This window comes from Oncorhynchus gorbuscha, unplaced genomic scaffold (genome assembly GCF_021184085.1).
Source record: "Oncorhynchus gorbuscha isolate QuinsamMale2020 ecotype Even-year unplaced genomic scaffold, OgorEven_v1.0 Un_scaffold_2678, whole genome shotgun sequence".
Taxonomy (NCBI): Eukaryota; Metazoa; Chordata; class Actinopteri; order Salmoniformes; family Salmonidae; genus Oncorhynchus; species Oncorhynchus gorbuscha.
Window position 1 is genome coordinate 1 of NW_025747122.1, and position 27,500 is coordinate 27,500.

General features: G+C 45.7%; 2 protein-coding genes across 2 annotated transcripts in view; one reads left to right on the forward strand and one right to left on the reverse strand.

The window, feature by feature from the left end:
• Window positions 1-4,345: 4,345 nt before the first annotated feature.
• On the forward strand, window positions 4,346-9,578 carry LOC124026266 (serine/threonine-protein phosphatase 2A 55 kDa regulatory subunit B gamma isoform-like; the record flags this gene model as incomplete). The annotated part of the gene is given in 5 exon segments (XM_046339366.1): window positions 4,346-4,493; window positions 5,081-5,250; window positions 5,437-5,528; window positions 7,102-7,177; window positions 8,133-9,578. Coding segments are annotated over 5 exon segments (720 nt in total). The 3' UTR covers window positions 8,376-9,578.
• Window positions 9,579-16,337: 6,759 nt separating this feature from the next.
• Window positions 16,338-27,500, reverse strand: part of LOC124026265 (wolframin-like) — a 34,860-nt gene continuing 23,697 nt past the window's right edge. Inside the window, exons 12-17 of the mRNA XM_046339365.1 lie at window positions 26,811-27,048; window positions 24,442-24,627; window positions 20,213-20,329; window positions 19,265-19,648; window positions 18,344-18,430; window positions 16,338-16,421 (exon numbers count right to left, since the gene is read on the reverse strand). Of these exons, the coding sequence (XP_046195321.1) occupies window positions 16,338-16,421; window positions 18,344-18,430; window positions 19,265-19,648; window positions 20,213-20,329; window positions 24,442-24,627; window positions 26,811-27,048 (1,096 nt within the window). The remainder of the gene's footprint in view (window positions 16,422-18,343; window positions 18,431-19,264; window positions 19,649-20,212; window positions 20,330-24,441; window positions 24,628-26,810; window positions 27,049-27,500) is intronic.

The window sequence follows — 27,500 nt, forward strand, 5'->3', positions numbered from 1 at the left end:
ATCTACTGTACAGCTAATCAGGCAACTACTGTACAGTTAATCAGGCTAGCTACAACCACCACATTCATCTACTGTACAGCTAATCAGGCTAGCTACAACCACCACATCCATCTACTGTACAGCTAATCAGGCTAGCTACAACCACCACATTCATCTACTGTACAGCTAATCAGGCTAGCTACAACCACCACATTCATCTACTGTACAGTTAATCAGGCTAGCTACAACCACCACATCCATCTACTGTACAGTTAATCAGGCTAGCTACAACCACCACATCCATCTACTGTACAGTTAATCAGGCTACTACTGTACAGTTAATCAGGCTATCTACTGTACAGTTAATCAGGCTATTACTACAGTTAATCAGGCTACTACTGTACAGTTAATCATCTACTGTACAGTTAATCAGGCTAGCTACAACCACCACATCCATCTACTGTACAGTTAATCAGGCTACTACTGTACAGTTAATCAGGCTATTACTGTACAGTTAATCAGGCTACTACTGTACAGTTAATCAGGCTATTACTGTACAGTTAATCAGGCTACTAGGTTAATCAGCTATACAACCACCACATCCATCTACTGTACAGTTAATCAGGCTACTACTGTACAGTTAATCAGGCTATTACTGTACAGTTAATCAGGCTACTACTGTACAGTTAATCAGGCTATTACTGTACAGTTAATCAGGCTAGCTACAACCACCACATCCATCTACTGTACAGTTAATCAGGCTACTACTGTACAGTTAATCAGGCTATTACTGTACAGTTAATCAGGCTACTACTGTACAGTTAATCAGGCTATTACTGTACAGTTAATCAGGCTATTACTGTACAGTTAATCAGGCTACTACTGTACAGTTAATCAGGCTAGCTACAACCACCACATCCATCTACTGTACAGCTAATCAGGCCAGCTACAACCACCACATTCATCTACTGTACAGCTAATCAGGCTAGCTACAACCACCACATCCATCTACTGTACAGCTAATCAGGCTAGCTACAACCACCACATTCATCTACTGTACAGCTAATCAGGCTAGCTACAACCACCACATTCATCTACTGTACAGTTAATCAGGCTAGCTACAACCACCACATCCATCTACTGTACAGTTAATCAGGCTAGCTACAACCACCACATCCATCTACTGTACAGTTAATCAGGCTACTACTGTACAGTTAATCAGGCTATTACTGTACAGTTAATCAGGCTATTACTGTACAGTTAATCAGGCTACTACTGTACAGTTAATCAGGCTAGCTACAACCACCACATCCATCTACTGTACAGTTAATCAGGCTACTACTGTACAGTTAATCAGGCTATTACTGTACAGTTAATCAGGCTAGCTACAACCACCACATCCATCTACTGTACAGTTAATCAGGCTACTACTGTACAGTTAATCAGGCTATTACTGTACAGTTAATCAGGCTACTACTGTACAGTTAATCAGGCTATTACTGTACAGTTAATCAGGCTACTACTGTACAGTTAATCAGGCTAGCTACAACCACCACATCCATCTACTGTACAGTTAATCAGGCTACTACTGTACAGTTAATCAGGCTATTACTGTACAGTTAATCAGGCTACTACTGTACAGTTAATCAGGCTATTACTGTACAGTTAATCAGGCTATTACTGTACAGTTAATCAGGCTACTACTGTACAGTTAATCAGGCTAGCTACAACCACCACATCCATCTACTGTACAGCTAATCAGGCTAGCTACAACCACCACATCCATCTACTGTACAGTTAATCAGGCTAGCTACAACCACCACATCCATCTACTGTACAGCTAATCAGGCTAGCTACAACCACCACATCCATCTACTGTACAGTTAATCAGGCTAGCTACAACCACCACATCCATATACTGTACAGTTAATCAGGCTAGCTACAACCACTACATTCATCTACTGTACAGTTAATCAGGCTAGCTACAACCACCACATCCATCTACTGTACAGTTAATCAGGCTAGCTACAACCACCACATCCATCTACTGTACAGTTAATCAGGCTAGATACAACCACCACATTCATCTACTGTACAGTTAATCAGGCTAGATACAACCACCACATTCATCTACTGTACAGTTAATCAGGCTAGCTACAACCACCACATTCATCTACTGTACAGTTAATCAGGCTAGCTACAACCACCACATTCATCTACTGTACAGCTAATCAGGCTAGATACAACCACCACATCTATCTACTGTACAGCTAATCAGGCAACTACTGTACAGTTAATCAGGCTAGCTACAACCACCACATTCATCTACTGTACAGCTAATCAGGCTAGCTACAACCATCACATCCATCTACTGTACAGCTAATCAGGCTAGCTACAACCACCACATTCATCTACTGTACAGCTAATCAGGCTAGCTACAACCACCACATCCATCTACTGTACAGTTAATCAGGCTAGCTACAACCACCACATCCATCTACTGTATAGCTAATCAGGCTAGCTACAACCACCACATCCATCTACTGTACAGCTAATCAGGCTAGCTACAACCACCACATCCATCTACTGTACAGCTAATCAGGCTAGCTACAACCACCACATCCATCTACTGTACAGCTAATCAGGCTAGCTACAACCACCACATTCATCTACTGTACAGTTAATCAGGCTACTACTGTACAGTTAGTCAGGCTAGCTACAACCACCACATCCATCTACTGTACAGTTAATCAGGCTAGCTACAACCACCACATTCATCTACTGTACAGTTAATCAGGCTAGCTACAACCACCACATTCATCTACTGTACAGCTAATCAGGCTAGCTACAACCACCACATTCATCTACTGTACAGCTAATCAGACTAGCTACAACCACCACATCCATCTACTGTACAGTTAATCAGGCTAGATACAACCACCACATTCATCTACTGTACAGCTAATCAGGCTAGCTACAACCACCACATCCATCTACTGTACAGCTAATCAGGCTAGCTACAACCACCACATTCATCTACTGTACAGTTAATCAGGCTAGCTACAACCACCACATTCATCTACTGTACAGTTAATCAGGCTAGCTACAACCACCACATCCATCTACTGTACAGTTAATCAGGCTAGCTACAACCACCACATCCATCTACTGTACAGCTAATCAGGCTAGCTACAACCACCACATTCATCTACTGTACAGCTAATCAGGCTAGCTACAACCACCACATTCATCTACTGTACAGCTAATCAGGCTAGCTACAACCACCACATCCATCTACTGTACAGTTAGTCAGGCTAGCTACAACCACCACATTCATCTACTGTACAGCTAATCAGGCTAGCTACAACCACCACATTCATCTACTGTACAGTTAATCAGGCTAGCTACAACCAACACATCCATCTACTGTACAGTTAATCAGGCTACTACTGTACAGTTAATCAGGCTACTACTGTACAGCTAATCAGGCTAGCTACAACCACCACATCCATCTACTGTACAGTTAATCAGGCTACTACTGTACAGTTAATCAGGCTACTACTGTACAGTTAATCAGGCTATTACTGTACAGTTAATCAGGCTATTACTGTACAGTTAATCAGGCTAGATACAACCACCACATCCATCTACTGTACAGTTAATCAGGTTAGCTACATCCACCACAGTCCTGTGTTGTTCTACCTGAGTATCTCTCCTCCAGACACAGTCCTGTGTTGTTCTACCTGAGTATCTCTCCTCCAGACACAGTCCTGTGTTGTTCTACCTGAGTATCTCTCCTCCAGACACAGTCCTGTGTTGTTCTACCTGAGTATCTCTCCTCCAGACACAGTCCTGTGTTGTTCTACCTGAGTATCTCTCCTCCAGACACAGTCCTGTGTTGTTCTACCTGAGTATCTCTCCTCCAGACACAGTCCTGTGTTGTTCTACCTGAGTATCTCTCCTCCAGACACAGTCCTGTGTTGTTCTACCTGAGTATCTCTCCTCCAGACACAGTCCTGTGTTGTTCTACCTGAGTATCTCTCCTCCACACAGTCCTGTGTTGTTCTACCTGAGTATCTCTCCTCCAGTATCTCTCCTCCAGACACAGTCCTGTGTTGTTCTACCTGAGTATCTCTCCTCCAGTATCTCTCCTCCAGACACAGTCCTGTGTTGTTCTACCTGAGTATCTCTCCTCCAGACATATTCCTGTGTTGTTCTACCTGAGTATCTCTCCTCCAGTATCTCTCCTCCAGACACAGTCCTGTGTTGTTCTACCTGAGTATCTCTCCTCCAGTATCTCTCCTCCAGACACAGTCCTGTGTTGTTCTACCTGAGTATCTCTCCTCCAGACATAGTGGACATCAAGCCAGCCAACATGGAGGAGCTGACGGAGGTGATAACAGCAGCAGAGTTTCATCCTCACCACTGTCACCTGTTTGTCTACAGCAGCAGTAAAGGATCTCTCCGTCTCTGTGACATGAGGGCCTCGGCACTTTGCGACAGACACACCAAACGTGAGTTGGCTACGCAAAGGCTTCGCTGTCGGTCTCTAAATCATGTGTATTCGGATCTTACTGTTCGAGGTCCAGAGTACGACTACTGCTGGTTCTGATAATTAATAGCTCCCACATGTTGTACCAGGTCTAAATCAGTCCTTCATTTAAATCAGCAGTACAACTGGCCTCAGGTCCAGATTGGAATTTACACCCCCTTATATTGTGATATCCATCTTTCCTCTTCCTAAACTCCTCTCTCCTCTCACTCTCCCTTCGTCTCCTCTCCTCCCCTCGTCTCCTCTCTCCTCCCACTCTCCTCTTCTCCTCTCCTCCCCCTCTCCTCTCCTCTTCTCCTCTCTCCTCACCCTCTGCTCTCCTCTCCTCTCCTCCCCCTCTCCTCTCTCCTCTCCCCCCTCGTCTCCTCTCTCCTCCCCCCACCCCTCATTTCCTCTCTCCTCCCCCTCTCCTCTCCTCCCCTCGTCTCCTCTCTCCTCCCCTCCATCTCCCTCTCTCCTCCCCCTCATCTCCTCTCTCCTCCCCCTCATCTCCTCTCTCCTCCCCCTCTCGTCTCCTCTCTCCACCTCCCTCTCTCTCTCTTCCTTTAGTCTTTGAGGAACCAGAGGACCCAGGAAGTCGTTCATTCTTCTCTGAGATCGTGTCGTCGGTGTCGGATGTGAAGTTCAGTCACAACGGGCGGTACCTGCTGACCAGGGATTACCTGACAGCCAAGGTGTGGGACTTACACATGGAGAAAGGCCCCGTCGAAACCTACCAGGTCAGCCCGCTAAACAAACACACACACACACTAGGCACACGCAGAAACACACATACATTCACACACTCATGCACGCATGTACACACACAGAAATTGAATGAATGCCTTGGAAAAACCTGTCAACACTCTCCTGCCCTCTCCCTCTCTCCCTCCCCCCTCCTTTCTCCCATGTCTGTCTCTCTGTAGGTTCATGACTACCTGAGGACTAAGCTGTGCTCTCTGTACGAGAACGACTGCATATTTGACAAGTTTGAGTGTGTCTGGAACAGCTCCGACAGGTGTGTGCGTCTTCGTCTACTCTGAGGCTTTATCCCACAGATAAATCAATCCCAGAGAAGAGCTTTGGAGATGTCAAAATCAATCCCTTCTCTCCTTCATCTCTCCTCCACTTCCTGTCCCAACCCCACCCTTCCCTCACTCCATCTCTCCTCCTCTTCCTTATAAACCCCACCCTTCCCTCTCTCAATCTCTCCTCCGCTTCCTGTATAAACCCCACCCTTCCCTCTCTCCATCTCTCCTCCTCTTCCTGTATAAATCCCACCCTTCCCTCTCTCCATCTCTCCTCCTCTTCTTGTCCCAACCCCACCCTTCCCTCTCTCCATCTCTCCTCCTCTTCCTGTATAAACCCCACCCTTCCCTCTCTCCATCTCTCCTCCTCTTCCTGTATAAACCCACCCTTCCCTCTCTCAATCTCTCCTCCTCTTCCTGTATAAACCCCACCCTTCCCTCTCTCCATCTCTCCTCCTCTTCCTGTATAAACCCCACCCTTCCCTCTCTCAATCTCTCCTCCTCTTCCTGTATAAACCCCACCCTTCCCTCTCTCCATCTCTCCTCCTCTTCCTGTATAAACCCCACCCTTCCCTCTCTCCATCTCTCCTCCTCTTCCTGTAAAACCCCCACCCTCCCTCTCTCCATCTCTCCTCCTCTTCCTGTCCCAACCCCACTCTTCCCTCTCTCCATCTCTCCTCCTCTTCCTGTAAAACCCCCACCCTCCCTCTCTCCATCTCTCCTCCTCTTCCTGTATAAACCCCACCCTTCCCTCTCTCAATCTCTCCTCCTCTTCCTGTATAAACCCCACCCTTCCCTCTCTCCATCTCTCCTCCTCTTCCTGTATAAACCCCACCCTTCCCTCTCTCCATCTCTCCTCCTCTTCCTGTAAAACCCCCACCCTCCCTCCCTCTCTCCATCTCTCCTCCTCTTCCTGTCCCAACCCCACTCTTCCCTCTCTCCATCTCTCCTCCTCTTCCTGTAAAAACCCCACCCTTCCCTCTCTCCATCTCTCCTCCTCTTCCTGTCCCAACCCCACCCTTCCATCTCTCCTCCTCTTCCTGTCTTCCCTCCTCCATCTCTCCTCTTCTTGTCCCAACCCCACCCTTCCCTCCTCCTCTCTCCATCTCTCCTCTTCCTGTATAAACCCCACCCTTCCCTCTCTCCATCTCTCCATCTCTCCTCCTCTTCCTGTCCCAACCCTTCCCTCTCTCCATCTCTCCTCCTCTCTCCTTTCTTCTCCCTCTCTCTCCTCCCTCTTTCATTCCCCCTTCCATCTTCTCTCCTTCTTCCTGTCCCAACCCTACCTCTCTCTCTTCCTCTCCCTCCTCTCTTCTCCCCCTTCCCCTCTCTCCTTCCTCTCTCTCTCTCCCTCCTCCTCTCTCCTCCTCCCCTCTCTCCCTCCTCTCCCTCCTCCTCTCCCTCCTCCTCCTCTCTCCTCCTCCTCTCTCTCCTCCTCTCTCCTCCTCTCTCTCATCCTCTCTCCTCCTCTCCCTCCTCTCTCCTCCTCTCCTCCTCCTCCTCCTCCTCCTCCCTCCTCCTCTCCCTCCTCGTCCTCTCCCTCCTCCTCTCCCCTCTCATCAGTGTGATAATGACTGGGGCGTACAACAGCTTCTTCCGGATGTTTGACAGGGAGACGGGGCGGGGCGTGACCCTGGAGGTAAGCAAATATACAAACACACAAGTTTCTAACGTAACTCACTAACATAAGCCGCTAACGTAACCCGCTAACGTAAGCCGCTAACGTTAGCCGCTAACGTAAGTCGCTAACGTAAGTCGCTAACGTAAGCCGCTAACGTAAGTCGCTAACGTAAGCCGCTAACGTAAGCCGCTAACGTAACTCGCTAACGTAACCCGCTAACATAAGCCGCTAACGTAACCCGCTAACGTAACCCGCTAACGTAACCCGCTAAAGGAGGCCGCTAACGTAAGCCGCTAACGTAAGCCGCTAAAGGAGGCCGCTAACGTAAGCCGCTAAAGGAGGCCGCTAACGTAAGCCGCTAACGTAAGCCGCTAACGTAAGTCGCTAAAGGAGGCCGCTAACGTAAGCCGCTAACGTAAGCCGCTAACGTAAGCCGCTAAAGTAAGTCGCTAACGTAACTCGCTAACGTAAGCCGCTAACGTAACCGGCTAACGTAACCCGCTAACGTAACCCGCTAACGTAACCCGCTAAAGTAAGTCGCTAACGTAAGCCGCTAACATAAGCCGCTAACATAAGCCGCTAACGTAAGCCGCTAACATAAGCCGCTAACGTAACCCGCTAACGTACGTCGCTGTGCTACTGAAATCCCAGTGTGGAGAACTGCTGGTTGATGATGTCACTCACCAGGTCTAATCTGATCAGAGAGAAATAATGAAACCACTTTCTACCTGAGTATCTCTCCTCCTTTCTGGTCCAGATTTCAATTTGCCTGCTCTAAACGTGTCTAAACGTGTCTCCTCTCCTCTCCTTTCTCTCTCCTCTCCTCTCTCCTTTCTGGTCCTCAATTTGCCTCTCTCGTGTCTCCTCTCCCTCCTCTTTCTCCTCTCCTCTCCTCTTCCTCTCTCTCCTCTCCTCTCCTCTTTCTCCTCTCCTCTCCTCTCCTCTCCTCTCCTCCCTCCCTCCCTCCCTGGAGGCGTGGCGAGAGACCAGTAAGCCGCGAGCTGTACTGCGGACGCGACGGATCTACACCGGAGGCAAGCGTCGTCGCGGCGACGTGGGGGTGGACAGTCTGGACTTCACTAAGAAGATCCTCCACATGGCCTGGCACCCCGAGGAGAACATCATCGCCATAGCCTCCACCAACAACCTCTACATCTTTCAGGACCGGGTCAGCCCCGATACACAGGGTCCAGACCTGGGTTCAAATACCATTTAGCACTGGGTCAGTCCCGATACACAGGGTCCAGACCTGGGTTCAAATACCATTTAGCACCGGGTCAGCCCCGATACACAGGGTAAAGACCTGGGTTCAAACACCATTTAGGTCCATTTAGGACAGGGTCCACACACAGAAACAGGATTGCGAAGTAGTCGTTAAACGCATGTGCACACACACACACACACACACACACACACACACACACACACACACACACACACACACACACACACACACACACACACACACACACACACACACACACACACACACACACACACACACACACACACACACACACACACACACACACAGGCCTGAGATCAGTCTATAAGGTGAATGAGTTGGACAGGCCTGAGATCAGTCTGTAAGGTGAATGAGTTGGACAGGCCTGAGATCAGTCTGTAAGGTGAATGAGTTGGACAGGCCTGAGATCAGTCTATAAGGTGAATGAGTTGGACAGGCCTGAGATCAGTCTGTAAGGTGAATGAGTTGGACAGGCCTGAGATCAGTCTATAAGGTGAATGAGTTGGACAGGCCTGAGATCAGTCTATGAGATGAATGAGTTGGACAGGCCTGAGATCAGTCTGTAAGGTGAATGAGTTGGACAGGCCTGAGATCAGTCTATAAGATCAATGAGTTGGACAGGCCTGAGATCAGTCTATAACGTGAATGAGTTGGACACCCCCGAGTTCGCTATCTAAGGTGAATGAGTTGGACAGGCCTGAGATCAGTCTATAACGTGAATGAGTTGGACACCCCCGAGTTCGCTATCTAAGGTGAATGAGTTGGACAGGCCTGAGTTCGCTATCTAAGGTGTCTGAAGACAGAGGAAGGTGGTGTGTGTGTGTGTGTGTGTGTGTCCCAGACCGCAGTGACCCAGTGTGTGGATCCAATCACTGTTTATATTGTTATTTTAGTCAACAGTCACTAGACGTCCCGTTTAACAGATTCCCTTTATGATCACAACACCTCAGCACATCTGGATACACAGAACACCTTTACACACACCTGGTGAGAGTGGACACTTCTGGACACCTGGTGAGAGTGGACACTTCTGGACACCTGGTGAGAGTGGACACTTCTGGACACCTGGTGAGAGTGGACACTTCTGGACACCTGGTGAGAGTGGGCACTTCTGGACACCTGGTGAGAGTGGACACTTCTGGACACCTGGTGAGAGTGGACACTTCTGGACACCTGGTGACCCATCTGGACACTTCTGGACACCTGGTGACCCATCTAGACACCTGGTGAGAGTGGACCCATCTGGACACCTGTTGAGTGGACACATCTGGACACCTGGTGACCCATCTGGACACCTGGACCCATCTGGATGGGCAATCTGGACACCTGGTGACCCATCTGGATTAATCTAGACACCTGGTGACCCATCTAGACACCTGGTGACCCATCTAGACACCTGGTGACCCATCTAGACACCTGGTGACCCATCTGGATTGATCTAGACACCTGGTGACCCATCTGGATTAATCTGGACACCTGGTGACCCATCTGGACACCTGGTGACCCATCTGGATTAATCTAGACACCTGGTGACCCATCTGGATTAATCTAGACACCTGGTGACCCATCTGGATTAATCTAGACACCTGGTGACCCATCTGGATTAATCTAGACACCTGGTGACCCATCTGGACACCTGGTGACTCATCTAGACACCTGGTGACTCTTCTGGACACATCTAGACACCTGGTGACCCATCTAGACACCTGGTGACCCATCTAGACACCTGGTGACCCATCTGGATTGATCTAGACACCTGGTGACCCATCTGGATTAATCTGGACACCTGGTGACCCATCTGGACACCTGGTGACCCATCTGGATTAATCTAGACACCTGGTGACCCATCTGGATTAATCTAGACACCTGGTGACCCATCTGGATTAATCTAGACACCTGGTGACCCATCTGGATTAATCTAGACACCTGGTGACCCATCTGGACACCTGGTGACTCATCTAGACACCTGGTGACTCTTCTGGACACATCTAGACACCTGGTGACCCATCTAGACACCTGGTGACCCATCTGGATTAATCTAGACACCTGGTGACCCATCTAGACACCTGGTGACACTTGGACACATCTAGACACCTGGTGACCCATCTAGACACCTGGTGACACTTGGACACATCTAGACACCTGGTGACCCATCTAGACACCTGGTGACCCATCTGGATTAATCTAGACACCTGGTGACACCTGGACAAGCTTATCCTAGATCTGTGCCTAAGAGCAACTTCTACCCCAAGCTACTAAATCACTTGTGCTTCCATCCATCCACTCATACAGGCCCAAATGGACCTTTTTCCCTATATAGTGCACTACTTTTGACATGGGACCATAAGGCTCTGGTCAGAAGTAGTGCCCTATAAAGGGAATACTAGGTTGATCGTATTCTCATGTCTGAATGTCTGTCTGTGTCTGTCTGTAACCTAGTTATCTCAGTGGTCAACCCTTACATAGAGTCATAGCTATGTAGTGAGACTATGCAGGATTTTGTTCCTGACTACCACCAACACACTTTGAATATAGCTAATCAAGTGGATTATTCAAAATCAGGTGGGTTAGTGCAGGGCTGGAACCAAAGCCTGCACAGCTTGTTGGTGGCCACTGGTATAAAGGGACAATCTGGGACTGATGCACTTCTAGGGTTGGTGGCCACTGGTTTAAAGGGGCAATCTGGGACTGATGTTCTTCTAGGGTTGGTGGCCACTGGTTTAAAGGGACAATCTGGGACTGATGGTCTTCTAGGGTTGGTGGCCACTGGTTTAAAGGGGCAATCTGGGACTGATGTTCTTCTAGGGTTGGTGGCCACTGGTTTAAAGGGGCAATCTGGGACTGATGTTCTTCTAGGGTTGGAGGCCACTGGTTTAAAGGGGCAATCTGGGACTGATGTTCTTCTAGGGTTGGTGGCCACTGGTATAAAGGGACAATCTGGGACTGATGTTCTTCTAGGGTTGGTGGCCACTGGTTTAAATGGGTAATCTGGGACTGATGGTCTTCTAGGGTTGGTGGCCACTGGTTTAAAGGGGCAATCTGGGACTGATGTTCTTCTAGGGTTGGTGGCCACTGGTTTAAAGGGGCAATCTGGGACTAATGCTCGTCCATGGTTGGTGGCTACTAGTTTAAAGGGGCAATCTGGGACTGATGGTCTTCTAGGGTTGGTGGCCACTGGTTTAAAGGGGCAATCTGGGACTGATGGTCTTATAGGGTTGGTGGCCACTGGTTTAAAGGGGCAATCTCTGGGGACTGGTTTAAATGGGCAATCTGGGACTGATGTTCTTCTAGGGTTGGTGGCCACTGGTTTAAAGGGGCAATCTGGGACTGATGTTCTTCTTGGGTTGGTGGCCACTGGTTTAAAGGGGCAATCTGGGACTGATGGTCTTCTAGGGTTGGTGGCCACTGGTTTAAAGGGGCAATCTGGGACTGATGTTCTTCTAGGGTTGGTGGCCACTGGTTTAAAGGGGCAATCTGGGACTGATGCACTTCTTGGGTTGGTGGCCACTGGCAATCTGTAGTTCCGCGACATCACACCGCTTGAGTTCCCTCTCTCCTCCAATCATACACAGTAGTGTAGTGACGTCAGCGCGGCAACCTCACGGCTAACCAATCAGTAAGAGTGTCTTTGTGCTGTGGTTAGGACCATTGGAACAGTAGCATGTTATCCAGTGTTACTGTCGTTGTATATCTATCATACCTGTATAACTAACAGTTATCTGAACACTCCACATGAACACTTGATGAAGGAATGTGTATAACAAAAATAAATTAAATAATATGAATCTGAGGATCAATCGTGGTGTTTGATTATTTGATGAAACTGATGTTTTTGAGGGACATTGTTTGTTTGTGGGCGACTGTCTTCTTCATCACATCCTACAGGAGGCCTACTGTAAAGAGATTTACAGTAACCCAGCCTAGACCCTAATGAGCGAGATTTACAGTAACCCAGCCTAGACCCTAATGAGAGGGATTTACAGTAACCCAGCCTAGACCCTAATGAGAGAGATTTACAGTAACCCAGCCTAGACCCTAATGAGCGAGATTTACAGTAACCCAGCCTAGACCCTAATGAGAGGGATTTACAGTAACCCAGCCTAGACCATAATGAGAGAGATTTACAGTAACCCAGCCTAAACCCTAATGGAAGAGCTTTACAGTAACCCAGCCTAGACCATAATGAGAGAGATTTACAGTAACCCAGCCTAAACCCTAATGAAAGAGCTTTACAGTAACCCAGCCTAGACACTAATGAAAGAGCTTTACAGTAACCCAGCCTAGACACTAATGAAAGAGCTTTACAGTAACCCAGCCTAGACCCTAAAGAAAGAGATTTACAGTAACCCAGCCTAGACCCTAATGAGAGCTTTACAGTAACCCAGCCTAGACCCTAATGAAAGAGCTTTACAGTAACCCAGCCTAGACCAAGAGCAAGCAAAGCAGAAGCCAGACCACAGTGGCTGAAAGGCGTAGCGAGGTGCGTAGTAAGGTGCGTACTGGCGTCAGAGAGAGACTGTGTTACAACGGAGCAGTTTAATAATACAAATCACAGTGAACAAAAACAATAAATAAATACAATGGTGATGAAACCCTTCGCACGCCAGACATAACGTGGACAAACTCTTACAATCAACAATACCGGACAAGGACATGGAGGGGGGAACAGAGGGTTAAATACACAACATGTAATTGATGGAATTGAAACCAGGTGTGAGGGAAGACAAGACAAAACAAATGGAAAGCAGAAGCCAGACCACAGTGGCTGAAAGGCGTAGTGAGGTGCGTAGTGAGGTGCGTAGTGAGGTGCGTAGTGAGGTGCGTAGTGAGGTGCGTATTGAGGTGCGTACTGGCATCAGAGAAGTCAGACCACAGTGGCTGTAAGGCGTAGTGAGGTGCGTAGTGAGGTGCGTAGTGAGGTGCGTAGTGAGGTGCGTAGTGAGGTGCGTATTGAGGTGCGTACTGGCATCAGAGAAGTCAGACCACAGTGGCTGTAAGGCGTAGTGAGGTGGGTAGTGAGGTGCGTACTGAGGTGCGTAGTGAGGTGCGTAGTGAGGTGCGTACTGAGGTGCGTACTGGCATCAGGGAAGTCAGACCACAGTGGCTGTAAGGCGTAGTGAGGTGCGTAGTGAGGTGCGTACTGAGGTGCGTAGTGAGGTGCGTACTGAGGTGCGTACTGGTGTCAGAGAGAGACTGTGTTCCAACAGAGTAGTTTAATAATACAAATCACAGTGAACAAAAACAATAAATCAATACAATGGGGATGACACCCTTCGCACACCAGACATAACGTGGACAAACTCTTACAATCAACAATACCGGACAAGGACATGGAGGGGGGGACAGAGGGTTTAATACACAACATGTAATTGATGGAATTGAAACCAGGTGTGAGGGAAGACAAGACAAAACAAATGGAAAATCAAAAAAGGTGGATCGGCGATGGCTAGAAGGCCGGTGACGTCGAACGCCGCCCGAACTAGGAGAGACCGACTTCGGCGGACAGTGGCCCCGTATACAACTGACGTACAACACATTTGGCACAACGGTTGGGATGCCAGTTGTATCAGAGTTTTTCTGCACACAAATAAACTACACAAGCGTGTGGGATGCCAGTTGTATCAGAGTTTTTCTGCACACAAATAAACTACACAAGCGTGTGGGATGCCAGTTGTATCAGAGTTTTTCTGCACACAAATAAACTACACAAGCGTGTGGGATGCCAGTTGTATCAGAGTTTTTCTGCACACAAATAAACTACACAAGCGTGTGGGATGCCAGTTGTATCAGAGTTTTTCTGCACACAAATAAACTACACAAGCGTGTGGGATGCCAGTTGTATCAGAGTTTTTCTGCACACAAATAAACTACACAAGCGTGTGGGATGCCAGTTGTATCAGAGTTTTTCTGCACACAAATAAACTACACAAGCGTGTGGGATGCCAGTTGTATCAGAGTTTTTCTGCACACAAATAAACTACACAAGCGTGTGGGATGCCAGTTGTATCAGAGTTTTTCTGCACACAAATAAACTACACAAGCGTGTGGGATGCCAGTTGTATCAGAGTTTTTCTGCACACAAATAAACTACACAAGCGTGTGGGATGCCAGTTGTATCAGAGTTTTTCTGCACACAAATAAACTACACAAGCGTGTGGGATGCCAGTTGTATCAGAGTTTTTCTGCACACAAATAAACTACACATCGCTCAATGGATCTGCAACACCCTCTTCATTGCATCACAAAAAAAAACAAATCAGATCACAACCATTGTGTCCAATGTGTTGTAGATCAGTTGGCAGAACTCGAGTGTGAACGGGGCCAAAACTACAAAACACAAACCTAAGCTGTGACTGAGTGGAACAGACAGTGAAACTGAGACTCGGGGCTAACGGACAGCTGAATGATTTTGCACGCCCATGATTTTTTCAGTTTTTGATTTGGTAAAAAAGTTTGAAATATCCGATAAATGTCGTTCCACTTCATGATTGTGTCCCACTTGTTGTTGATTCTTCACAAAAAAAAATACAGTTTTATATCTTTATGTTTGAAGCCTGAAATGTGGCAAAAGGTCGCAAAGTTCAAGGGGGCCGAATACTTTCGCAAGGCACTGTACATACATACATACATAGTTGTAGTACTATATAGATACATAGATATTCTACATATTCTACATACACAAGCCATCAGTGTGTTCCTAAGAGTTAAATACACAACTCTTAATACTATATTTGAAAGGGCTGTTCCTCTGAAATCTTCATTCACCATGATTCCCTAGGGTCTTCCTCCAGTTATCCCCGTTTTAAAAAGACCACTCTGTCGATTTTTTGAACCGTTTCCCACTGAGAAACGACAGCGCCAGTGGAAATACATTCAGGTTAATGCAGTTTACAGATTTACCCACTTCCTCGTTTGATTTCAGCTCTCCGGGTGTTTCCGCCCGATTAGATACAATCTGACCCAACCATCCATTCCCGTCGTTAAAAAAAAAACGCTTGCCCCGCAGCTCGTTGCCGTGGTAACGAGCCACCTCACAATTTTTTTTTTTACCAGTTGTAAGACAGTGCAGTGAATGTATTCAGTGACTGAGTAGAAGTTGTTGCCGTGGTAACGAGCCACCTCTTGGGGAAAAAAAACAAAAAATGGCTGCCAGAAGAGAACAGCAGCAACTGTGTGTAACTGTAGCAACCGTTCCCTTCGGGTGTTCCATCCAGAGACACGCCCCTTTTCACACCTCCGTCCATCTGTCCATCAACCCATCCCATTAAATTACTAAGTTGCTCTACAAATGAAGTTGTATTGAATTGAATTCCTTCATTCATCTATCCCCCCCGGAGTCCATTTTAAAAAATGGCTGCCACTGTCTCTTCCACCACTAGTTGGTCACACGTTGATCCTTTAGGACAGGAAGGGGGGGAAGAGACAAGGTCCAAGACAAACTATTGTACACATTAAAACATTCCAGGACAAAACTGAAGTTGTACTGAATTGAAATCCTTCTATCCATCTATTCCTCTCTCCTTTCTCTTCCTGTCACTACATCTTCTCCTTTCTCTTCTTCCTGTCACTACATCTCTCTCCTTTCTCGTCCTGTCACTACATCTCTCTCCTTCCTCTTCCTGTCACTACATCTCTCTCCTTTCTCTGTCCTGTCACTACATCGGTCTCTCCGAACTTCTCTTCCTGTCGTCTCCAGTCTCTCTCCATCTTCACCTGCAGAGAGGAAAGTACACACATGGTCCTCTTAAGGCAGTTGCAACAGGAGCTTGCAAAAGCTAGGATAGTGGGTTTAATTTCCGGGGTCCCCCATGTGTAAAATTATGCAAGCATGTCACTAAGTGTCTCCGGATAGAATTATCTGCTAAATGGTACTATATGTTCCTGCCTTCCGGTCAGGGACAGTCACAGTCCAGACAGTAGATGGCCTTCAGCTCAAACGGGACCTGGCCCCCATTCTCGACCCTCCAACGTAGTGCTGAACTCCACCAGGCTGCCGGGCTGCAGGCGCAGCAACACCTAGACAACACCAACAGCTTCATCATTTAGGATAATCATAATGGGCAACACCTAGACAACACCAACAGCTTCATCATTTAGGATAATCATAATGGCAGCAACACCTAGACAACACCAACAGCTTCATCATTTAGGATAATCATAATGCAGCAACACCTTGACAACACCAACAGCTTCATCATTTAGGATAATTAATGGCAGCAACACCTAGACAACACCAACAGCTTCATCATTTAGGATAATCATAATGGCAGCAACACCTGACAACACCAACAGCTTCATCATTTATCTGTAAATGGATAATCATAATAGCAGCAACACCTGACAACACCAACAGCTTCATCATTTAGGATAATCATAATGGAGCAGTCACCAGACCACACCAACAGCTTCATCATTTAGGATAATCATAATGGCAGCAACACCTAGACAACACCAACAGCTTCATCATTTAGGATAATCATAATGGCAGCAACACCTAGACAACACCAACAGCTTCATCATTTAGGATAATCATAATAGCAGCAACACCTAGACAACACCAACAGCTTCATCATTTAGCCATTTAGGATAATCATAATAGCAGCAACACCTAGACAACACCAACAGCTTCATCATTTAGGATAATCATAATGGCAGCAACACCTAGACAACACCAACAGCTTCATCATTTAGGATAATCATAATGGCAGCAACACCTAGACAACACCAACAGCTTCATCATTTAGGATAATCATAATGGCAGCAACACCTAGACAACACCAACAGCTTCATCATTTAGGATAATCATAATGGCAGCAACACCTAGACAACACCAACAGCTTCATCATTTAGGATAATCATAATAGCAGCAACACCTAGACAACACCAACAGCTTCATCATTTAGCCGTTTAGGATAATCATAATGGCAGAAACACCTAGACAACACCAACAGCTTCATCATTTAGGATAATCATAATATAGCAGCAACACCTAGACAACACCAACAGCTTCATCATTTAGGATAATCATAATGGCAGCAACACCTAGACAACACCAACAGCTTCATCATTTAGCCGTTTAGGATAATCATAATGGCAGCAACTCCTAGACAACACCAACAGCTTCATCATTTAGGATAATCATAATAGCAGCAACACCTAGACAACACCAACAGCTTCATCATTTAGGATAATCATTTAGACAACACCAACAGCTTCATCATTTAGGATAATCATAATAGCAGCAACACCTAGACAACACCAACAGCTTCATCATTTAGGATAATCATAATTTAGCCGCTTCATCATTTAGGATAATCATAATAGCAGCAACACCTAGACAACACCAACAGCTTCATCATTTAGGATAATCATAATGGCAGCAACACCTAGACAACACCAACAGCTTCATCATTTAGGATAATCATAATGGCAGCAACACCTAGACAACACCAACAGCTTCATCATTTAGGATAATCATAATGGCAGCAACACCTAGACAACACCAACAGCTTCATCATTTAGGATAATCATAATGGCAGCAACACCTAGACAACACCAACAGAGTGTAAGGACAGTGAGGTTTATGCACTATGAAAAGGGCAAACTCTGTCAATACATGGCTTTGGACAACACCAACAGCAATAGGTTAATAATGATCATCGTTAGAACAGGGTTCTGTGAGTACCTAAAGGAACAGGGTTCTGTGAGTACCCAAAGGAACAGGGTTCTGTGAGTACCTAAAGGAACAGGGTTCTGTGAGTACCTAAAGGAACAGGGTTCTGTGAGTACCTAAAGGAACAGGGTTCTGTGAGTACCTAAAGGAACAGGGTTCTGTGAGTACCTAAAGGAACAGGGTTCTGTGAGTACCTAAAGGAACAGGGTTCTGTGAGTACCTAAAGGAACAGGGTTCTGTGAGTACCTAAAGGAACAGGGTTTACCTGTCTGAACTCATGACTGGCCACCAGTTTGATGTCTCTGGCCCGGTCCTCTGGAATCCCGTCTTCCTCGGGCATACCCACGCCCACCTCAAATCAAATCAAAATTTGAATAACGTACATAAAAATAGATATTTTTTAAAATCACACTTTACATTAAAACAATAAAATGAAGTAAAAAAAAGTAAAAGTAGAAAAATAACAGATCATAAAACAGAGAGTATATCAACAACTAAATTACTAAAGTTACTAACTATTACTGATTAAAGGCCCCGGACCCATGGGGCCCAGAGGGTAGAACAGAGTATATCTACAACTATTATGGGGCCCAGAGGGTAGAACAGAGTATATCTACAACTATTTACTGGTATATCCCTATTACTTGGGGCCCAGCGGGTAGAACAGAGTATATCTACAACTATTACTGGTCCCGTGGGGCCCAGAGGGTAGAACAGAGTATATCTACAACTATTACTGGTCCCTTGGGGCCCAGAGGGTAGAACAGAGTATATCTACAATACTGGTCCCTTGGGGTCCAGCAACAGAGTATATCTACTGGTCCCTTGGGGCCCAGAGGGTAGAACAGAGTATATCTACAACTATTACTGGTCCCTTGGGGCCCAGAGGGTAGAACAGAGTATATCTACAACTATTACTGGTCCCATGGGGCCCAGAGGGTAGAACAGAGTATATCTACAACTATTACTGAATAAAGGCCCCGGACCCATGGGGCCCAACAGGTAGAACATGGTGCTTGCAACACCAGGAAGTGAGTTCGATTCCGGCGGGTGACCAGTACGAAAAGGACTACAAAAATATACACTCAATACTGTAAGTCGCTCCGGAGAAGAGCATCTGTTAAATGACTAAAAATGTCAATGTAAAAGCCAGGCTAAAAACGTAAACGTTTCCTGTATCTCTTACCTCCAACACATAGCTGTCGTATCGCTTCACGTGACACGTGTGTTTGGCCAAAGCCTTAATCACACACAGCTCCTCCTCTTCCTGCTGCCGGAGGAGGACGGCCGTCGGCGCGGCAACGCCACTCACTGTGGTGTTGGCGTAGTCGGCGGCGGTGAGGTTAGCATTAGCGACGGTTGCCGTGGCGTTGGGGGTGTTGGAGTCTGCCGTTGAGGATGTGGAGGTGTTGGTGGAGTTGTTCCGCAGCGGGTCACATTTAGGATAGGTCTCTCCGTAAAGACAGCGTAACCAATCTCCCATGAACACCGGCAGCAGGTTGATGACGGACTGGGCTCCGTTTTCAGTTTCCGCTACACGCACCTGCCTGAACCTCCCGGTCCACGTCACCTGGAAATTATTTTTAAATAAAGAAATGTAAAAGGTTTTGTTGAAAATGGCACAATATTCCCTTTACATACAGTATAGCTGGTGTCAGAGTGTTTAAGTGATGTACCTGGTGTCAGAGTGTACCTGGTGTCAGAGTGTACCTGGTGTCAGAGTGTTTAAGTGATGTACCTGGTGTCAGAGTGTACCTGGTGTCAGAGTGTTTAAGTTATGTACCTGGTGTCAGAGTGTACCTGGTGTCAGAGTGTACCTGGTGTCCGGGTGTACCTGGTGTCAGAGTGTTTAAGTGTACCTGGTGTCAGAGTACCTGGTGTCAGAGTGTACCTGGTGTCAGAGTGTACCTGGTGTCAGAGTGTTTAAGTGATGTACCTGGTGTACCTGGTGTCAGAGTGTTTAAGTGCTGTACCTGGTGTCAGACCTGGTGTCAGAGTGTACCTGGTGTCAGAGTGTTTAGTACCTGGTGTGATGTACCTGGTGTCAGAGTGTACCTGGTGTCAGAGTGTACCTGGTGTCAGAGTGTACCTGGTGTCAGAGTGTACCTGGTGTCAGAGTGTTTAAGTGATGTACCTGGTGTCCATCCAGGTGTGTACAGAAGATCTGTGTCTGAGCCACACCTTTCACCTTCCAGGCAGGAGGACCACACAGCTGCCCGTACTGTCTCCAGGTCAACGTAGAGTTATACCCCTAAACATCAACATTGCATTTCATTCAATACAACTAAAGGTTAAATAAAATTAAATCAAATATGTAATTAAATCAAATAGGACAAATTAAATATGACATTTAATTAACTTCTTATGGCTGGGGGCAGTATTGAGTAGCTTGGATGAATAAGGTGCCCAGAGGTGCCCAGAGTAAACAGTTGCTAATATATGCATGGTATTAATATATTTGGATAGAAAACACTCTGAAGTTTCTAAAACTGTTTGAATGATATCTGTGATTATAACAGAACTCTAATGGCAGGCAAAAATCTGAGAAAAAAATCCAACCAGGAAGTGAGAAATCTGAGAAAAAATCCAACCAGGAAGTGGGAAATCTGAGGTTGGTCAATTTTCAATTCAGCCCCTATTGATGATACAGTGGGATATTGGTCACGTTGCACTTCCCAAGACTTCCACTAGATGTCAACAGTCTTTAGAACCGTGTTTGAGGCTTCTATTGTAAAGGAGGGGCTCATAAGGGCTGTTTGAGTCAGTGGTCTGGCAGAGTGCCATGAGCTGGTCACGCGCATTCACATGAGAGGTAGCTCGCGCTCCATTGCTTTTCTGAAGACAAAGGAATTATCCGGTTGGAACATTATTGAAGGTTGATGTTAAACACATTCTAAAGATTGATTGTATACTTCGTTTGACATGTTTCTACGGACTGTAACGGAACTCTTTTGACATTTCGTCTGCTCCTAGTGAACGCCCTTTGTGTCTTTGTATTTGTTTACCAAACGCGCTGACAAAAGTAGCTATTTGGACATAAACGATGGACATTATCGAACAAATCATTTATTGTGGAACTGGGATTCCTGGGAGTGTATTCTGTTGAAGATCATCAAACAAAATTGTAGACCTGCACCAGGCTGGGAAGACTGAATCAGCTTGGTTTGAAGAAATAAACTGTGGGAGCAATTATTAGGAAATGGAAGACATACAAGACCACTGATAATCTCCCTCGATCTGGGGCTCCACGTAAGATCACACCCCGTGGGGTCAAAATGATCACAAGAACGGTGAGCAAAAATCCCAGTGACCTGCAGAGAGCTGGGACCAAAGTAACAAAGCCTACCATCAGTAACACACTATGCCGCCAGGGACTCAAATCCTGCAGTGCCAGACGTGTCCCCCTGCTTAAGCCAGTACATGTCCAGGCCCGTCTGAAGTTTGCTAGAGAGCATTTGGATGATCCAGAAGAAGATTGGGAGAATGTCATATGGTCAGAAGAAACCAAAATATAACTTTTTGGTAATTTTTGTCTTATTTTGTCTGTCATAGTTGAAGTGTACCGATGATGAAAATTACAGGCCTCTCTCATCTTTTTAAGTGGGAGAACTTGCACAATTGGTGGCCGACTAAATACTTTTTTTACCCCACTGTACATGTATTGTGTAACATGAAGTCCTATGAGTGTCATCTGATGAAGATCATCAAAGGTTAGTGATCAATTCCATCTCTATTTCTGATTTTTGTGACTCCACTCTTTGGCTGGAAAAGTGGCTGTGTTTTTCTGTGATATAGCTCTGACCTAACTTAATGGTGCTTTCACTGTAAAGCCTATTTGAAATCGGACACTGTGGTGGGATTAACAACAAGATTACCTTTAAAATTGTATAAGATACTTGTATGTTTTAGGAATTTTAATTATGACATTTCTGTTGTTTGAATTTGGCGCCCTGCACTTTCACTGGCTGTTGTCATATCAATCCCGTTAACGGGATCTCAGCCCTAATGCGTTTTTAAATCAGTGAAGTGCATTTAGCCATCACACTTTCCAGTACAAAGCCAAGTACAGCCCCAGTTACCATCCCATCCAGTACAAAGCCAAGTACAGCCCCAGTTACCATCCAGTACAAAGCCAAGTACAGCCCCAGTTACCATCCAGTACAAAGCCAAGTACAGCCCCAGTTACCATCCAGTACAAAGCCAAGTACAGCCCCAGTTACCATCCCATCCAGTACAAAGCCAAGTACAGCCTCAGTTACCATCCCATCCAGTACAAAGCCAAGTACAGCCCCAGTTACCATCCAGTACAAAGCCAAGTACAGCCCCAGTTACCATCCCATCCAGTACAAAGCCAAGTACAGCCTCAGTTACCATCCCCAGTACAAAGCCAAGTACAGCCCCAGTTACCATCCCCAGTACAAAGCCAAGTACAGCCCCAGTTACCATCCAGTACAAAGCCAAGTACAGCCCCAGTTACCATCCCATCCAGTACAAAGCCAAGTACAGCCCCAGTTACCATCCAGTACAAAGCCAAGTACAGCCCCAGTTACCATCCAGTACAAAGCCAAGTACAGCCCCAGTTACCATCCAGTACAAAGCCAAGTACAGCCCCAGTTACCATCCCATCCAGTACAAAGCCAAGTACAGCCCCAGTTACCATCCAGTACAAAGCCAAGTACAGCCCCAGTTACCATCCCATCCAGTACAAAGCCAAGTACAGCCCCAGTTACCATCCAGTACAAAGCCAAGTACAGCCCCAGTTACCATCCAGTACAAAGCCATCCAGTACAAACAGCCCCAGTTACCATCCCATCCAGTACAAAGCCAAGTACAGCCTCAGTTACCATCCCATCCAGTACAAAGCCAAGTACAGCCCCAGTTACCATCCCATCCAGTACAAAGCCAAGTACAGCCCCAGTTACCATCCAGTACAAAGCCAAGTACAGCCCCAGTTACCATCCAGTACAAAGCCAAGTACAGCCCCAGTTACCATCCCATCCAGTACAAAGCCAAGTACAGCCCCAGTTACCATCCCATCCAGTACAAAGCCAAGTACAGCCCCAGTTACCATCCAGTACAAAGCCAAGTACAGCCCCAGTTACCATCCCATCCAGTACAAAGCCAAGTACAGCCCCAGTTACCATCCCATCCAGTACAAAGCCAAGTACAGCCCCAGTTACCATCCAGTACAAAGCCAAGTACAGCCCCAGTTACCATCCCATCCAGTACAAAGCCAAGTACAGCCCCAGTTACCATCCAGTACAAAGCCAAGTACAGCCCCAGTTACCATCCAGTACAAAGCCAAGTACAGCCCCAGTTACCATCCAGTACAAAGCCAAGTACAGCCCCAGTTACCATCAGTCCAGTACAAAGCCAAGTACAGCCCCAGTTACCATCCCATCCAGTACAAAGCCAAGTACAGCCCCAGTTACCATCCAGTACAAAGCCAAGTACAGCCCCAGTTACCATCCAGTACAAAGCCAAGTACAGCCCCAGTTACCATCCAGTACAAAGCCAAGTACAGCCCCAGTTACCATCCAGTACAAAGCCAAGTACAGCCCCAGTTACCATCCCATCCAGTACAAAGCCAAGTACAGTGTACGAATAATGTTGATGCTGCCATGGTTACGGAGAGTCCTAAATGATTTGTGAATAATGTTGATGCTACCATGGTTACACAAATATCCTAACCCCCCTAAAATGCTAACCTCTCCAGTAATGGTGAGAGGTTAGCATGTTTTGGGGGGTAGGGTATTTGTGTGTCTGTAACTTATTCTCTCATCATTATTCAGGATTTTATTCAGGATTATCTGAGATCATGGAAGCGTCCACATTCATCTAGACGTGTTTGGAAACATATTCTATTCTCATGTACAATACAAGTGACTCCAAAACGACACAATACATTATTCCCCATTCATTTCTATTGGGCACTAAATCATCTGAAACACAACTATAAACAAACAGCAAATGTATCCAACACGTTTGTAGAGTCACAGGTTCTAGCAATATGGGACCAAATACTACACTTTTTATTCCTTATTCCAGTCTGACCTTTAACCTTGAAATAATATTAGCGTATTTCAAATCTGAAGTGCTGGAGTACAGAGTCAGAAAAATCTAAAATGTGTCACTGTCCCAATACTTTTAGAGCTCACTTTATGTCTTGCTTTCCTCCCCAAAACTTTTTATGTATTTTTAAATGACTGTTATTATTTATTTGCACACAAGGAAATACAAAACAATGTGATGAGGGGTTTTAAAAAAAGACAAGAGAAAAGTGAAAACCCTAAGGGATTCATAAGGCACCTCCCCCTTTGGAATATTCATAGAATTAACCCCTCCCCCCTTCTTCCTCTTTACCTGCAGTCCCTCAGAGTGGTACACGTACATCCAGAAGAACAGCATCACCATGGTGACGCAGCACAGGATGAGCTTGACGGCGCCGCGTTGCGACATGGAGTGGAACACGTCCATGAGAGACAGGCTGAAGCGCGTCCACAGCCTCAGTGTCACTGGCACCGCACACACGGCCAGCGTCACAATCATCTGACAGAACAAAAAACTTTATTGACCCAACGCAATGTGGACATTATAGTGGTATTATATTGGTGCTATAGTGGTATTATAGTGGCATTATAGTGGTATTTTAGTGGTATTATAGTGGCATTATAGGGGCATTATAGTGGTATTATAGTGGTATTATAGAGGCATTACAGTAGTATTATAATGATATTGTAGTGACATTATAGTGACATAGTGACATAGTGGCATTATAGTGGTATTATAGTGGTATTATAGGGGCATTATAGTGGTATCATAGGGGCATTATAGTGGTATTATAGTGGTATTATACTGGCACCACACACACGGCCAGCGTCACAATCATCTGATAATTATAGAACAAAACTTTATTGACCCAACGCAATGTGGACATTATAGTGGTATTATAGTGACATAGTGACATTATAGTGGCATTATAGTGACATTATAGTAGTATTATAGTGACAGTGGTATTATGGTGACAGTGGTATTATAGTGGTATTATAGTGACATAGTGGCATGATAGTGACATAGTGGCATTATAGTGACATTATAGTGACATAATGGTATTTTAGTGACATTATAGTGACATAGTGGCATTATAGTGACATAGTGACATAGTGGCATTATAGTGACATTATAGTGACATAGTGGTATTATAGTGACAGTGGTATTATAGTGGTATTATAGTGATATTGTAGTGACATAGTGGCATTTTAGTGACATAGTGACATAGTGGCATTATAGTGACATTATAGTGGTGTTATAGTGGTATTATAGTGCCATTATAGAGGTATTATAGTGACATAGTGGCATTATAGTGGTATTATTTGGGCATTATAGTGGCATTATAGTGGTATTATAGTGGTATTATAGGGGCATTATAGTGGCATTATAGTGACATTATAGTGACATTATAGTGGCATTATAGTGGCATAGTGGCATTACAGTAGTATTATAGTGACAGTGGTATTATAGTGGTATTATAGTGATATTGTAGTGACATTATAGTGACATTATAGTGGTATTATAGTGACAGTGGTATTATAGTGGTATTATACTGATATTGTAGTGACATTATAGTGACATAGTGACATTATAGTGGTATTATAATGATATTAGTGGTATTATAATGATATTAGTGGTATTATAATGATATTAGTGGTATTATAGTGGTATTATAGTGGTACTATAGTGGTATTATAGTGGTGTTATAGTGGTGTTATAGTGGTGTTATAGTGGTGTTATAGTGGTGTTATAGTGGTATTATAGTGATATTATAGTGGTATTATAGTGGTACTATAGTGGTATTATAGTGGTATTATAGTGGTGTTATAGTGGTATTATAGTGGTATTATAGTGCTATCATAGTGGTATCATAGTGGTATCATAGTGGTATTATAGTGGTATCATAGAGGCATTATAGTGGTATTATAGTGGTATCATAGTGATATTAGTGGTATTATAGTGGTATTATAGTGATATTATAGTGGTATCATAGTAGTATTATAGTGGTATTATAGTGGTATCATAGTGGTATTATAGTGACATTGTGGTATTATAGTGTGTTGATTTGTGTATTTTGTAAACTGACCTCACTAAATGAAACAAATGCAAATGGACAATAAAGTTATGGTATCGCCATGGGAACACAACAATAATGTTATGGTATCGCCATGGGAACACAACAATAAGTTATGGTATCGCCATGGGAACACAACAATAAGTTATGGTATCGCCATGGGACCACAACAATAAGTTATGGTATCGCCATGGGAACACAACAATAAGTTATGGTATCGCCATGGGAACACAACAATAAGTTATGGTATCGCCATGGGAACACAACAATAAAGTTATGGTATCGCCATGGGAACACAGCAATAAGTTATGGTATCGCCATGGGAACACAACAATAAAGTTATGGTATCGCCATGGGAACACAGCAATAAGTTATGGTATCGCCATGGGAACACAACAATAAAGTTATGGTATCGCCATGGGAACACAACAATAAAGTTATGGTATCGCCATGGGAACACAACAATAAAGTTATGGTATCGCCATGGGAACACAACAATAAAGTTATGGTATCGCCATTTGGGAACACAACAGAAACAATCCCCATCGTGTTTTTAAACTGTATGTACTGCGTGCATGTCTCTTTAAAACTGCCGACCAATCATCACCTTGGTGAGCTCCAGCTCCAGGAACCATTTGACCAGCTGGATGAGGACCATGGCAGCCAGCCCCACGGCCAGCACAGGCAAGGCAAACAGGAACAGGAAGTAGCCAACACAGGTCCGGATGAGCCCCACGGGGGAAGAGTTTTGGAGCAGCACCACAGAGAACTCACACCACAGGAAGCAGACCAAGTAGGGGACCAGGAAACAGTAGGTCCCACGGAAACCACGCTGCCTAGCCATACTGGGGGAGGAGAGGGGGTGTAGGGGAGGTGAGGAGAGAGAGGGGTGAAGGGGAGGTGAGGAGAGAGGGGTGAAGGGGTGGTGAGGAGAGGAGAGGAGAGGGAGGAGAGAGGGGGTGTAGGGGTGGTGAGGAGAGGGAGGAGAGAGGGGGATGAGAAACCAACATGTTACAGTGAAGCTGCAAATAGCATATTTTGGCCTGGATGACTTAGGCTTTTCAGTGACAACATTCTACCTGGGGGGTAGGGGTGGTGAGGAGAGGAGAGGAGAGGAGAGGAGAGGAGAGGAGAGGAGAGGAGAGGAGAGGAGAGGGAGGAGGAGGAGGAGAGGAGGGGAGGAGAGGGTGGTGAGGAGAGGAGGGATTGGAGGTGAGGAGAGGAGAGGAGAGGAGAGGGGAGTAGGGGTGGGAGGAGAGGAGAGGGTGGTGAGGAGAGGGAGAGGAGAGGAGAGGGA